The following is a 15,968-nucleotide window of genomic DNA, read 5'->3' on the forward strand; positions in this document are numbered from 1 at the left end:
CTATCTGTAAAACTCATAACCCTTTCATATATTTGCATACATTGGCTACATTTTATCAAAACATATATAAGATAAGTTGTCAATCTCATGATAAAATTTTATGATCAAGATCAATAAGCCAGAAAAGATAACAAGACCATATTTATCAAAACAAAAAGGATAATGGGTACCTGTCCAGAAAACATAGAATCTTCCATCTGATAAGCAAGTTTCAAACACAAGTTGAGCGAAAACCCTGACAGTAATGAAATTGGCAATGGGCTAACTTCCCGCATAACCATCAGTCTCTCATTGGACTGTAAGTTTGATCCATGCAAAAGCTCTGTAACTCCAGCAGAGGTCAACCAATTCATTACTGTCTCACAAGCTGGTTGTGCCATGGTATAAGACACAACCCAGAACATGCCAACAGATCTGTCATCCAGGTTCATGTAATCCATCATGCGTTCCCCTTGAACCAAAAATACCCAAAAAGAAGACTAAAAAAAGTCAAAAAAAATATTGAGGTCCACATAAAAGCTCTAAATAATTGCGATAATATGCTTCAAAACTAAATATGAAATATAGCATTTACAGAATACTATATCATGCATTTCAACATAAAGGACCAAAAGAAAAAGAAAAATTGAAGAAATAATTTTTAGCTTATGATAGTTTTACCATATTATAAGATTTGTGATCATTGTTGCTGTAAGAAGAAACAAAAAGAAAAATCTGATTAAGGCATAACAAATACGGAGAAAAAGTGGAAATTCTCGGTGAAAATCAACGCTTAGCTTGCTGCATCACACAGAAATAAAATTCAGTAACATGTTATTATGCAGTATTAGCCCATACTATTAAATTATGAAATCAAGTACAGAGTTTCCGCTGGGTTGCCAATAATTGTCCACTTCGTAACACAACCCAGGCCAGTTCCCATTTTGAAGTTTGGAAAGATACTAATTGGTTAGGGTAGGTTTGGAGAATGGGAAAGCCTGTGTTGAATAATGACTTATGATGCTTTTGAAATAGTCAAATAAGTTAGGATTTAATGCTGACATGGAATTGAAGTTGTCAAAGTTGTGTTAGACTTGATCTAGTCTTCAGCTATTTTTTAGGAATTTTCTGTTACAGCAGATTTGGCTGTTTTTTTTATATTTTTTCTGTTTAAATAAGTTGTATAAATAAGTGATTGAATACTCAATAAAAATATGCTTCATCCCTTTTCTTCTTTCTCCATAAACAATACCAACAAGTGGTATCAGAACATTTTTCTTGAGGGACCTGTGAGTTGAGAGAAACAAAAAAAACCATATTCACAAACACTCAAATTCAAGCCAACAATCTGTAAAGATGGAAGCAGAATCAAGTCACGGAATGCCAGCAACACCGATATTTGGTGGCGACAAATATCAAGTATGGGTTATTAAAATGAAAGTCCATCTCAAGGCATTAGATCTTTGGGAAGCAGTTGAGGAAGATTACGTAGTCGCTGATTTGCCGGCCAATCCAACTGTGAACCAAATAAAGATTCACAAGGAGAGGAAGACAAGGAAGGCTAAAGCCATGGCCTACTTGAATGCTGCAGTTTCTCCCAATATTTTCACAAAAATCATGAACCTGTCTTCAGCAAAAGCCATTTGGGATCATCTCAAAGAATAATACCAAGGCAATGAACGAGTGAAGAATATGTAAGTGTTAAACTTGATCAGAGAGTTTGAAATGCAAAGAATGAAGGAGTCAGAAATTGTGAAGGAGTACATTGACATGCTGCTTAGCCTTGCTAACAAAGTAAGGTTGTTAGGTAAGAATTTTCCTGATCAAAGAATCATTGAAAAAATACTTGTTACACTTTCAGAGAGGTATGAAGTCACCATCTCTTCTCTAGAAAATGCAAAAGATCTGTCAAGCATTTCCTTGGCAGAGTTAATGCTTTACAGGCTCAAGAACAAAGAAGGCTTGTGAGGATAGGAGGAGCCGTCGAAGGAGCTTTGCAGGCACAAACAAGGCTCATCGGTGAAAAAAAGGTTTGGAATCACAACAAGAAGCTTGCAAATGCTGGAAACAACAATAGTGGAAATTATCCACCTTGCCCTTACTGCTAAAAAACCAATCATCCACAACACAAGTGTTGGTGGAGGCCCGATGTAAAGTGCAACAAATGTGGTCAATTAGGTCACATCACAATTGTATGCAGATCACAACAAGAAGAAGGAGAAGCTAGAGCTACTGCTGACCAACATGAGGAGGAGGAGTTATTTTAACTCTACTCAAAAAGACCATATCCATGCCTATGCCCAAAAAAATGCCTATACCCAAAAAAAATGCCTATGCCCCAAAACCCATAACCATACCTATGCCTCATAACTATAAAATCATAAAATGCCCATATGTTATATCCAAGACATGCGAAAATTAAAATGCTTTGCATTTGCAGCCTCAAAGTCAAGGAGGAGTGTTGAATAATGATTTATGATGCTTTTGAAATAGTTAAATAAGTTAGGATTTAATGCTGACATGGAATTGAAGTTGTCAAAGTTGTGTTAGGCTTGATCTAGTCTTCAGTTATTTTTTAGGAATTTTCTGTTACAACAGATTTGGCTGTTTTTTTTATATTTTTTCTGTTTAAATAAGTTGTATGAATAAGTGATTGAATACTCAATAAAAATATGCTTCATCCCTTTTCTTCTTTCTCCATAAACAATACCAACAGCCTGAAACTCAAATTGGGAGTGGGGGTACTGGTAGGGAGTCATGTCCACATCTATCCACAACCCAATATACATAAAATCACTTAAATACTGATAATCTCTCTCACTCAAGCGGCTGCCCTTTTAATTTGCAGAGAAACCCCACTCCCCCCACCCCTGCTTTTTTTTCCCAGCATTCCTTTCTGGGCATTTAATCTTTTCTGTCAAACTGCCATTTCAATAATGGCATCCAATTTAAGGAAACTGTTATTCACCTTTCAGGAAGGAAGCTTCCGGGTATGCTCACCTTCAGATTATCATGTAGAGTAAATCGGAGGGTTAAAAGGTACTGCTTTTCTCCTCCCTTCTTTTCTTGATTCAGTTAGTTCCATGTTGAAAGATAGGGAACAAAATAAAGAATCTGACACTATTCTAGTTGAATATTTCTAAACCCTCAGCTTGGTTTGCTGCACCTCTACTCTGCAAGTGACGAAGCATATACGTCATGAAACATTCAGACCTCTCTATGTAAATAACCTGGTTGCAGAAATCTTGCAAAAAGTCGTCTCACATTAACCAAGAAATGGTTTCATCTCATATCTTCTTAATTATACTTTAATTTCTAAACCCAGGCAGCAGATCCTTGTGTACAAGATTACACAAATGGTTTATTTACGAAAATGTTAACAAAATATTGGAGTCTCTTGCTTCCTTTCTTTTGTTTGCTTATTGGTAGTTCTCTGTTCGATGGGGTGATATGGCTTGGGGTGGACTGTGAGTGTGCTATATTATAATGGACTAAAGGCAATCTCCTCCTAGGGGTAGAGGTGGACAAGAATTCTTGTCAGGCCTCACATATGAGACTTGGCTAATTCTGGAATTATGGAAGGGACATAAGATTTGGAGGGAGAACTTGAAATGAGGGAGTGCAACAGCCTGGGCAACCACCTTCAAAAGGTGACTGCCTGACCAGCACATATAAGCGCAGGATTCCCCCCCAAGTGGACCGATGTGGGATTTGCATGCTACAATAACACACGTCGTTGTGTCATTTGTATTAGATTAGAATAAATGTAAAAGAATATCGTTGTATTGCTACATGAAACTTCTTTGTTGTAGAGTTAGAATTTATCTTTCTTCTAGAAGGTATGTTTCTAGAAGGCCAGCCGTCCAATATAGTTAGTTTCGATCAGTTGGGTAGTTGGTTATTTCCGTGTAACCCTCGGCTCTATGGTTTATAAATAGAGATCATGGGATAGGGATAGCATCAGTTTTTAGTGCGCCTCATTCCGGAAAGGATTTGTTCTGGGTTTTCTGTCTTGTGTTTGGGGTTGAGAGAGAGAGGAAGAGAAAGGCTGGGGTATAGCTTGTAATCTCTGAATTCTGCCAAAGCTTTTAGGGTATATGGGCCGGTAAGGCTCTCTTTGTAATCATCCTAAGGGTTATCACGATAGTGGATTGGTGATGCTCTAGCAGTTTGGACGTATGTCTCATTTTGAGACTGAACCAGGATAAATTCTTGTGTTTTCTCGTTGTGTTTATTTGTCATTCATGTGTTTCAAATATTGGTGCATTCTTGAGTATGGTAGTGAACTATTTGAGTTGAGAGAATCAAAGGGAGTGCTACGAAATACTCTTAACACACGCCATCCCCCCCTTGGGGGTGCAATGTCCCCATTGCACGGCCCCACCATCGCCGGACCCAGGAGTTGGCTTTGATATCAACTGTAATAGTCTAGACAACCACCTTCAAAGGTGATTGCCTAGCCAACACATATAAGCCCAGGACTCTCCCCCAAGCGGACCAATGTGGGATTCGCACGCTACAGTAATACACGCCATCTCCCCCTTGGGGGTGTAATGTCCCCATCGCACGGCCCCACCATCGCCGGACCTAGGAATCCGCTTTGATACCAACTATAACAGCCCAAGTTCGGTGATGGTGGGGGGCGTGTGTTATTGTAGCGTGCGAATCCCACATCGGTCTATTTGGGGGGGAGTCCTAGGCTTATATGTAACACCCCGCTTCACGGGAGCGTTAGGTAACGTAAGATTCCAATGATATTTTTTTTCCAATCAACAAAAACTCAACACAAAACCGTTCCCCGAAAATCCCGTTACACCTTTTCAATATATCAACTATGAACCATCAATAAACTAAGACAGGTACATCATCTCAAATACGGAAGCTAGATCGAAATCTCAATAAACCATACTCGAACTAGATCGAAACCTCAATAAACCATACTCGAACCCACTTTATTCATAATATAAAGTCAACCTAACGTTTACATGACGTCATCAAAATTAACATAATTGAAAACGACATAAAGTAAACTATCCTCTAATCGCCGTCACTCCTTGGCGATTCCTTTTCCTTTCACACCGCTGCCTTCACCTGGAACGTTTGAATATTCTAGGGACATAGTGTTGAACCCACAAGTTGCAGCCACTATGGCCGAGGTTCCCATCATGCCAGCCATTGGCAGCAATGTGCCGCAAGCAGCCCCACACTTGCTGCAATCGGGTGCGCATGACAAGCCCATGGCTGCCAAGACTGCAGATCGCGCCCCACAGCAGGCCACGCTACTGCAAGCCGAGGCCGCACTGCCGCACGCTGAGGCCATGCCGCCGCACAGCAAGCCACATCGGGCCACACCGCAGCCATGCGCCTGTAGCCTGGCACCAACAGACGCAACCGCTGGTCAAGCAACTGCCACCCGCGCACCAGCTGACGCAACTGAGGCCCGAACGGATGCCAGCCGCATCCCGAACAGCTGCGAAGGGCGCGCGCGCGCGGCCACCATGCGACTAGCTGCCCAGCTAGCTACGCCCCACCTGCTGCCTAGCCAGCAGCTGCCCAGCTAGCTGCTGCTGCCCGGCCAGTTGCGCCCATCCGCTGCCCATCCGACCTTAACCGCCCGTAACCGCCAACCCCAATGGTTGCGGATTTTCATTTCTAGCGCACATGTCTTTTTATTTAATAGTTGTATCTCTTTAAAGGGTCACGTTCAACCACTATAAAAAGGGTTGGCCGGACTCATTTGTATTCATCAAAATAAATCAATACAAAGAGACTATTATTCCCAAATATCCGATTTTCCCTTCTATTTTCGCAATAGCAAGGTGTTAATCACCCCATTGAGGATCAGCGCATCCATCATTGGTGCTTTCGTTGAGAGTCAAGCCAGCGAAGTTCCAACGATCTATTTTTCCAACCAACAAAGATGGCTAGAGTACCAACCAACCGTGAACGACTTGAGAACCTTGAAAACATGTCTAACACCATGGAGGATAGGTTTTCAAGGATGGAGCAGAATCTGCAACAACTTACGCTATTGGTTGAACAACAGCAATCATCAAGGCGAAGCAACAGCAGATCACCCCGCAGACAACGAACTCCTGCCTCTGTTAACCAGAGGCATGATTCAAGATCTGGGGACGACTCTGAAGATGAACAACAAGAAGACAACAGGGAAGCCACTACAAATCCCTTTGCCCGCAAGCAATCCACCTTTAAACCGCGACTGCAATTTCCTACCTTCAATGGTGAGGATCCGATTTCTTGGCTCAGCCGTGCCAATCAATTCTTTAAGTCACAAGACATAACCAGTCAAGAGAAGGTAGACTATGCTGCCTACTTTTTAGAAGGAGAGGCCAATCACTGGTGGCAGTGGCTCTCTCGCACTTATGAGAGTCAGGGCAAAACAATCCGGTGGAAGGACTTTGAACAAGAAATTCGCACCAGATTCGGCCCTACCGGATACATGGACTACGATGAAGCATTGTCAAAAATGCAGCAAACGGGATCCCTCCGTGACTACCAGAAAGAATTCGAAAGAGTTGCCACACAGGTGAGGGACTGGCCTGAAAAGGCTTTGATTGGGGCATTTGTTGGAGGCCTTAAGCCAGAATTAGCAACAGAAGTGAAGTTGCACAGGCCCACCCACTTGCGTCATGCCATAGAGATTGCAAGACTGAAGGATGAACAGGTGCAATCCATGCGCAAGTCATATGCCTACAAAGGCCCTACTGTGGCCACAAGCAGTAGCGGGTACAAGCCAAAGGTACCACCCCTGCCACAAGCCATGTCCAGTAAGTCTATTCCCCCGGGCGTGCGGCGCCTTTCATGGGACGAAATGCAGAAGCGACGTGAGCAAGGCTTATGTTTTAACTGCAACGAGAAGTTTACTCCGGGCCACAAGTGCAAGAAGGCCCAAGCCTTTCTGATCGAGTGCGACCACCCTCAGGACTGGGATGAGGAAGAGGCAGAGCCCGACATGCCTCTTAACTGGCTCGCAGAAGCCATTGAAGCAGCCAGTGACGAACAGCCCGAAGTATCCCTGCATGCTTTGGCTGGTTCATCCGGGCCACAAACCATGCGCATCACAGCCATGTTGCGCAACCGTGAAGTCAGCCTACTCATTGATAACGGGTCAACACACAACTTCATCAGTACAAGGATCGCCCAAAGGCTGCAGATCCCTATCACCCACATTGACTCTTTCCATGTGCGTGTAGCCAGCGGAGAAAAGCTGACATGCACCCAGCAATGCAAAGGCGTGAATCTGAAGATCCAACACATTGCAGTGACAGTGGACCTGTATGCCATACCATTGGCAGGGGTCGACATCGTACTAGGCGTGCAGTGGCTATCCCAGTTGGGCAAAGTGGCTTTCGACTACAAGCGACTGACCATGGAATTCACACTTGGAGGCCGACAGGTATGCTTGTCCATGCAGCCCTGGTCACAGCCATGCAGTCAAAAGAAACGAGATACAGAAGTTGATCCGAGCGGGAGGTGAATGCTATGCTATTCAAGTAGCCACCCAGCCCCGCAGCCAAGAAGATTTTCCCACAGCAACCGACCCACAGAGGGAAGAAATAGCAACCGACATTCAAGAGGTGCTTGCAGACTTTCCCTCGGTTTTGCAAGAACCCACCACCCTACCACCAAGCAGGGCGTGCGATCATTGCATCACCCTCATAGACGAACAGCAGCTCGTGAACGTGCCCCCATACAGGTACGCCCACCATCAAAAAGACGAGATAGAGAGGCAAGTGAAGGAGATGCTCAAGCAGAATCTCATACGACCCAGCACTAGTCCCTTCTCTTCGCCAGTTCTACTTGTCAAGAAGAAGGACGGGTCGTGGCGCTTTTGCATAGACTACCGCGCCTTAAACAAAGCCACTGTGAAGGATCGATTCCCCATTCCATCCATTGATGACATGTTGGATGAGTTGGGAGGCGCAACAGTCTTTTCGAAGTTGGACCTGCGGGCAGGATACCATCAGATCCGCATGCACCCGCCTGACATCCACAAGACAGCCTTCCGCACCCATCATGGCCACTATGAGTACCTTGTCATGCCATTCGGACTGTGCAACGCGCCATCAACCTTTCAAGCGGTAATGAATCAAATTTTCCAGCCAGTGCTCCGTAAGTTCGTCTTGGTTTTCTTTGATGATATCTTAATTTACTCCAAGACGCGGGCACAGCATCTCCAGCATTTGTGTCAAGCACTCACCATCTTGGCCCAAGCCCACTTTTGCATAAAGCTGTCCAAGTGTGCATTCGGCCAGACCGAGGTAGAGTACTTGGGGCATTGGATCTGTCCAGAAGGAGTTAAGGTGGACACCCGCAAGATTGCTGCCATGCAGTCTTGGCCTCAGCCCACCAACATCACCCAACTCCGAGGCTTCTTGGGACTCACTGGCTACTACCGCAAATTTGTGCGGCATTATGGAATCATTGCCAAGCCCCTTACACAATTGCTCAAGGGCAATTTTCAATGGACAGATGAAGCAGATCAAGCCTTCACGGCACTCAAGCAAGCCATGACCTGCACCCCTGTCTTGGCTATGCCAGATTTCACCCAACAGTTTGAAGTGCACACAGACGCCAGCAACGTTGGCATTGGTGCAGTCCTGGTGCAAAGAGACCAACCACTAGCCTATCTCAGCAAGGCCCTTGGGCCAACTAAAGCCACATGGTCTGCATATGCCAAAGAAATGCTGGCCATCATTGAAGCAGTCAAAATATGGCGTCCATATCTATTGGGGCAACGGTTCAAGATCGTCACTGATCAGCAACCACTGCGACATCTTTTGGAGCAGCGTGTTCTCACACCCGACCAACAGAAATGGGTGGCAAAGCTTATGGGCTTTGACTACGAGATCGTGTATCGCCCGAGTGCCCAAAACAAGGTGGCTGATGCCTTGTCCCGGCGAGAAGATGGGCCACAACTACTACCCATCACAGGCCCCACATGGGCCATTTGGCAGCAAATAAGAGACGCCCTCACAACCGACCAGCGCAGCCAGGAACTGATGCAAGCCATCGAGGAAGGTAATTCCCCTGATGACTATGAAATGAAAAATGGCCTGTTACTGTACAAGGGACGCGCATATGTGCCTGATGTACAGGATCTAAGGGTCAATCTGATCCGACATTTCCATAACCCAAGAGAAGGGGGCCATTCCGGAAGTTACCGCACCTGGCAGAGACTTAGCCGGCTCTTCTATTGGGAAGGCGTGAAGCAGCAGATAGCCAGGCACATTGTAGAGTGTGACACCTGCCAGCGCGCCAAGAGCGACTCCACACGGCCTAGCGGTTTGCTGCAACCCTTGCCCGTGCCTGAACAGATTTGGGAGGATCTAACAATGGACTTTGTAGAGGGTCTGCCAAAATCTCAAGGATTTTCCTCTATCTTAGTCGTGGTGGACCGATTGAGCAAGTATGCTCACTTCATCCCTCTGGTTCACCCATTCACTGCCCAATCCGTGGCTCGAGTGTTCATGCAGACAGTGGTTCGGCTACATGGCCTGCCACGCACTATTATTACCGACAGGGACAGAATCTTCACAAGCCACTTCTGGAAGGAGCTGTTCAAGATGTTAGGGACTGAGCTTTCTGCTAGTTCCTCATACCACCCACAGACCGACGGCCAAACAGAGGTCACCAACAGGACCTTGGAGCAGTATCTCCGTTGCTTTTCACAAAGCAATCCCCACACTTGGGCCGACCGCATTCCGTGGGCAGAGTATTGGTACAACACATCGTACCACCAGTCATTGGGACGCACCCCATTTGAAGCTGTTTATGGGCGAACTCCCCCAGCACTTGTCTCTTATACGCCCAACCAGTCCCCCATGGACAGCGTGGATCAAGTGTTGGTAGAACGAGATGAACTCTTGGACGAGTTGAAGGCCAACCTAGTCAAGGCACAATCCCGCATGAAGAACTACTATGACCAAGGAAGGCAAGACCGACAGTTTCAAGAAGGCGACTTGGTTTATGTCAAGCTTCGCCCACGCAGGCAGAAGAGTGTTACTCTTGCTGCTAAGATGAAATTGGGCTACCGTTACTATGGGCCCTATAAAATCCTCAAGAAGATCGGACCCGTGGCCTACAAATTGGACTTGCCAGCTGATACACGTGTGCATCCAGTCTTTCACGTGTCACAACTTAAAGCCAAGGTGGGTCATCTGACAGATGTTGTGCACGACTTGCCCGAGCTTAATGAGGACACCACATTGCTGGTCCAGCCCTTAAGGGTCCTAGACTATCGAATGGTCAAGAGGAATCGCAAGAAGATATCTGAGGCCTTGGTGCAATGGGAGAATATGACACCCGACGAGGCCACATGGGAGTCAACCCAATATCTTGCCTACCAGTTTCCCCACCTGCATCTTGAGGACAAGATGGTTTCCAAGGGGCGGGGAATGTTGAACCCACAAGTTGCAGCCACTATGGCCGAGGTTCCCATCATGCCAGCCATTGGCAGCAATGTGCCGCAAGTAGCCCCACACTTGCTGCAATCGGGTGCGCATGACAAGCCCATGGCTGCCAAGACTGCAGATCGCGCCCCACAGCAGGCCACGCTACTGCAAGCCGAGGCCGCACTGCCGCACGCTGAGGCCATGCCGCCGCACAGCAAGCCACATCGGGCCACACCGCAGCCATGCGCCTGTAGCCTGGCACCAACAGACGCAACCGTTGGTCAAGCAACTGCCACCCGCGCACCAGCTGACGCAACTGAGGCCCGAACGGATGCCAGCCGCATCCCGAACAGCTGCGAAGGGCGCGCGCGCGCTGCCACCATGCGACTAGCTGCCCAGCTAGCTACGCCCCACCTGCTGCCTAGCCAGCAGCTGCCCAGCTAGCTGCTGCTGCCCGGCCAGTTGCGCCCATCTGCTGCCCATCCGACCTTAACCGCCCGTAACCGCCAACCCCAATGGTTGCGGATTTTCATTTCTAGCGCACATGTCTTTTTATTTAATAGTTGTATCTCTTTAAAGGGTCACGTTCAACCACTATAAAAAGGGTTGGCCGGACTCATTTGTATTCATCAAAATAAATCAATACAAAGAGACTATTATTCCCAAATATCCGATTTTCCCTTCTATTTTCGCAATAGCAAGGTGTTAATCACCCCATTGAGGATCAGCGCATCCATCACATAGTCCATATTAGATGATGAATCATCTAAGTGAGAGTTCAAAAACACATTTTTCATGAATGAATGCAAGACATGAAATAAACCAATATACTCGGTAAGCCCTAGCCCAAGAGAATCCCAAGCGCTTAACCCTACCACGGGAAAAGAGCAATCTCTCTAAAAGCTATGTCACCATACCGACACATCGACACGACGCGATTCTAGCTTAAAAGGAGCAAGCCAACGCATCTCTCCAACATCTCGAGAACAATCGTTACCAACTCTCGGCCTAAGAAGGTGACATCAACGCAGGAACCCGGCTCACCACATTTACATCAGAGATTACGTTCCCACTCTAAACATCCAGGAACCACAATCCCAACTTCAAAATTTCACATGGATCACCTAGTCATCCTAGTGCAACTTCCCTGATCAAAAGGCCTGGCACAGAAACCAAGGCGACTATCCCAGCATACTCACTAGTATAAGATACCCCTATTATTCTGTCACGCCCTTGGAGAATTACGGCTACACTATCCAGACAACATCCTAAACTGACATCCCACATGAACAACACAATATGGACCACTTAATCATCCTAGTGCAACTTTCCTAACCAAATGGCTCGGCATGGAAACTAAGACGGCGATCCCGGCATGCATACCAGCACCAGATACCCCTATTATTCCGTCACGCCCTTGGAGAATTATGACTACACTATCTAGACAACATTTTAGGCTGACATTCTATACGAACACACAAAACGCAAGACAATGCCACGTTTCACAATTCAATGCATCGTATAAACAACATTTTATAAAATGCAATGCACAAATTCAAAACATTTAGGGACGAACCTCTCTCATAAAACCAACCATCACCGGTTATCATTTGCATGCAACAAAACCATTTGCATGAACAAATCAAGTTTGGTAGTGAACAACTCACACAAGTTAAAACCAAGTTTCCAGATAGAACACTTATAGTAAATCAAGTTTTGGGGGCAAACACTCACCTCAAATGTATTCGGATCGCCTCGAACATAATTAATTAAGAAGCATCAAAATCCAAACACTTGAATTTATTCTCAACCTCAAGCCAAGATACTCCCTAAACATCATATTTAATTAAGGAAGCATCAAAATCCATTTTCCTCAATTTTTTCATAATTTTCTCTATTTTTCTCCCAATTTTTACCTCGATAATTCTAAAATAATTATCTCCTCAAACATTTTTCCAAATGTTTCAATATGATAAATCCTAAAATAAATTAATAAAAATACTGGAAAAAAAAAAAAAAAACCAAAATACCCCTATCCATGCGCCTTGCACGTGGCTGTGTGTGAAAGCTGGCGCGTGCAGCCATGTGCCACCGTCTTCTTCGATTTTCCAGTCACCGACGGATGCTCCAATGGGCCACGAAAAGGGTACCCCCTTGAAGCCCTTGTTAAATCGATCCTATTGACACCGGTTTTAGGCCGAAAGGCCACCGAAAATCGATTTACAGGCAGCCCTAGGCAGTCCGCCTCCCATTCCCGGCCAAGCTTCGAATGGCCTTCAAACGAATACCAAAATACTCCAAATGCTCCAGAAACCTTCCTTGATGCCTCGAGATCAAAAGCCCCTTTTCGAATCCTTCAAAAACATCAAAAAACAAGGTCGATTTGATGCTCCAAAATTCAAAGCCCTCGGCCCCTATTTATACCCAAATTCCAGCTATCTCTCGGCCAATCACCGGCCGAGGCTTGGCTTTCAAGCTTCCCACGGCCGTATGCTACCTCCCCCAGGTTGCCCTTAGTTGTCCCATCGCTGGATTCGGCCTCCACATGCAGCGGATTTGCGGCGGCCATTTTTGGCTGTTGCGTTCACACTGCCAGATTTTCATAAATTTCACTTTAGCCCCTTAGTTTCTTCAATTGACATTTCTGCCCTCTCTATAGCACCCCTGATAAACCCAGCTATACCACTAAGGCCCAAGAGTTTTGTACTTCTCATTTCACCTTCGAAGTTCCCGAAAGTCTATCGTTTTGACCTCTCTCGGGCAAATTTAAAAAATTACACTTTGGCCCGGCTAGTTGATTTGACCTTAAATCCATTCGTTTCAACCCAAATTCGCTCAAGGGTTGTTTCATAAACAAAACCTAAGTCCTCAAGGCACTCCGTTAACTTTTCGGAGGTTCCCTACGTCGATTCGGTTTTCTCAACCCGATTGACAGCTGTACCGAAAATTGTTCCCGATCTAATTCCTTTTGATTTCTAAAATCATATCTCGAATCAGTTGTCCATATTATATCATTTTCCTTAAGCATCTAAGGTCCAGGGTACTCCCTCCGATCAATTCGGTCTATTAAAAGAGTGATAGTGTACCCTACAACCTCTTTCTTTCACAAATTCCAGTATACCCTTCATCAAATACCATTTATATCCTCAAGAATTTCCCGAGTATTACATTATATGTACTGGCTGGGCAGTCACCTTTTGAAGGTGGTTGCCCAGGCTGTTACAGTTGGTATCAGAACCGACTCTCGGGTCCGACAATGGTGGGGCTGTGTAGTGGGGACACTGCACCCCTAAGGGAGGGATGACGTGTGTTACTGTAGCATGCGAATCCCACATCGGTTCTGTTACTGTTTTGCCTAAAGTAATTACATGCTAGATTTATTGAAGAAATCAGGAAGAAATAATGATGATTTGGCAGCAGTTAGTTAATAGGACATAAATGTAACTAATTGTTTTATTAAGGGTAGATTTGACTTTTATAAAGTTAGTTATTTCCCTTAGATATTTCCGCCTCCCTTAGTCTATAAATAGCAGGGTGCGGAGGCCAGTTTTCATCATCATTCATTCATATCTTTTATTCCTTGGGTTCGGATACAGTGAGAGACGAGATTAAGAGCTGTGTGATTCTAGTTCTTGTTGTCTTCATTAGAGTATTGTATTCGAGAGGCAAGGTGGAGTGACAGAGGGGTATTCTTGTACTGGTTTCTGATTTGTTTCTAGTGGATTGATTGCTTCTTGGATTGCTAGATGTAGTGCCATGTAAATGGCATGAACCAGGGTATATCTTGTGTGCTGCAATCTGGTTTGGTTTCTCTACTTTTAATTCTGTTTTTATTTTCTACTTTCAGTATTCAATGTTGGTTTGAATTCGGTGAGGTTCTTAAGTGATTCTTGAGAGATCATAATCTCGGTTTTAACAGGTTCACTTGGGGGGGAGTCCCGGGCTTATATGTGTTGGTTGGGCAGTTACCTTTAGAAGGTGGTTGCCTAGGCTGTTATAGCGAGAGTTAGAAAAAGAGAGAGAGAAAGAGAGAGAAGAAGTTAGAAAGAAAGAATCAATATTCTCAATCATGATTCCCATCCTCATGCACATGGCCTTTTTATAGGCTTCTTCCTTAGTTGTTATGACATAACCAAATAGGTACATGCGACTTAAGCTATAACTCCTTTAGTACAAGAGGCTTATTCATCTTTAGTCTAATTACAATAATACCCCTTGTTAGAAAATGAGTAGATCCTTGCTTTCCTAATATGGTTCTTTCCTAATCTGGTATGTATTGTGAGTGTGTGTTGATTGGCGTTGATGGTCTTCTATTGATTTGATGGTAATTTACAATTGTAAAATCTTTCTTTTTCTGTACATATTTCCTAAGCTAGGTTAGGAAACTATCTAATTAGGAATATTCCTAATTAGACTTAGGAAACTGCCTATTCTAATGATAGGCGTGTATATATGTTGTTTGAGCCTTAGAATGAATAAGATTGGATTGTTTTCCGTCTCTTTTCATATGGTATCAGAGCCCTAGGTTCCATTCTCGAGCATTTTTGGCCAAAAACCTTCTTGGATCCAATCTTTTTTCATAAAACTTGAATCATGTCTGAAACCATAGAATCCGATAACACTAATGAACAGTGTTCTAAAAGGCAGCTGGCGGCACTTGGCCGCTGCGATTCAGCCCAAATTGGCACCCCTAGGCACCGAGCTTGATTAATCGATGCCTAGGTGGGCGTCGCCTAGGTTGCGCCTGGGCCGATTATCATTCCTTCTCTCTCTCTCTCTCTCGTTGTTACTCTCTCTCACTACTTTCCCGTTATCTCTCGCTTTCCCGTTCACTCTCTCTCATCGGACTTGTCGCCACCGTCGATCTCGTCATTTCTCTCTCTTTCTCTCTCGCCGCTAATCGGGCCATTCTCTCCTTGCCAGTTCTCACTCTTCTTCCTTCGATACATATGGCCATCTTCCTCCTTGCTACTTGCTGCCCCATCTTCATCCTTGCTCTTTGTTGCTTGCAGCAAGCCATCTTCCTCCTCGTTATAATAATAATAATAATAATAAACATTTTTCCTAGGCGCCAAGCCCCCATCTAGCGCCCGACTAACACCTAGAGCATTTTAGAACACTATCAATGAAGCCCCTGGCACGGGCAATTCCAGTGGTGAGTTACAAAATGTCCAAGCAGCCTACCAGTTGAATGGGAAGAACTACCTCAAGTGATCTCAGCTAACTAGGACGTTCCTAAAAGGCAAGGGGAAGTTAAGTCACTTGCTTGGAACAAGGCCGAAGGAAAATGATCCTACATACGGTTCTTGGGATGAGGAAGACTCTTTTCTGAAGTCCTAGGTCTGGAACTCAATGATTCTAAAGATCAGTGACACTGTGATGTTTCTTTCCACAACTAAGGAGATCTAGGAAGTTATGAAGATCACATATTCTAAGTAAACGATGCTGCTCAAATCTATGAAATTAGGACCAAGGTAGCAATTACTAAACAAGGGACTCGGTCTATAACCGAGTATGCAAATCTTTTGCAAACCTTGTGGCAAGAATTGGATCACTATCAGTGTATCCAAATGA

General features: G+C 44.8%; 1 protein-coding gene across 3 annotated transcripts in view; it reads right to left on the reverse strand.

The window, feature by feature from the left end:
- Positions 1–15,968, reverse strand: part of LOC127797346 (mediator of RNA polymerase II transcription subunit 23) — a 65,118-nt gene that overhangs the window by 15,836 nt on the left and 33,314 nt on the right. For all 3 annotated transcript variants that reach the window (XM_052330172.1, XM_052330171.1, XM_052330173.1), the window contains one exon: positions 171–451. In XM_052330172.1, coding sequence (XP_052186132.1) covers positions 171–451 — 281 coding nt within the window. The remainder of the gene's footprint in view (positions 1–170; positions 452–15,968) is intronic.

This window comes from Diospyros lotus, chromosome 3 (genome assembly GCF_014633365.1).
Source record: "Diospyros lotus cultivar Yz01 chromosome 3, ASM1463336v1, whole genome shotgun sequence".
NCBI lineage: Eukaryota > Viridiplantae > Streptophyta > Magnoliopsida > Ericales > Ebenaceae > Diospyros > Diospyros lotus.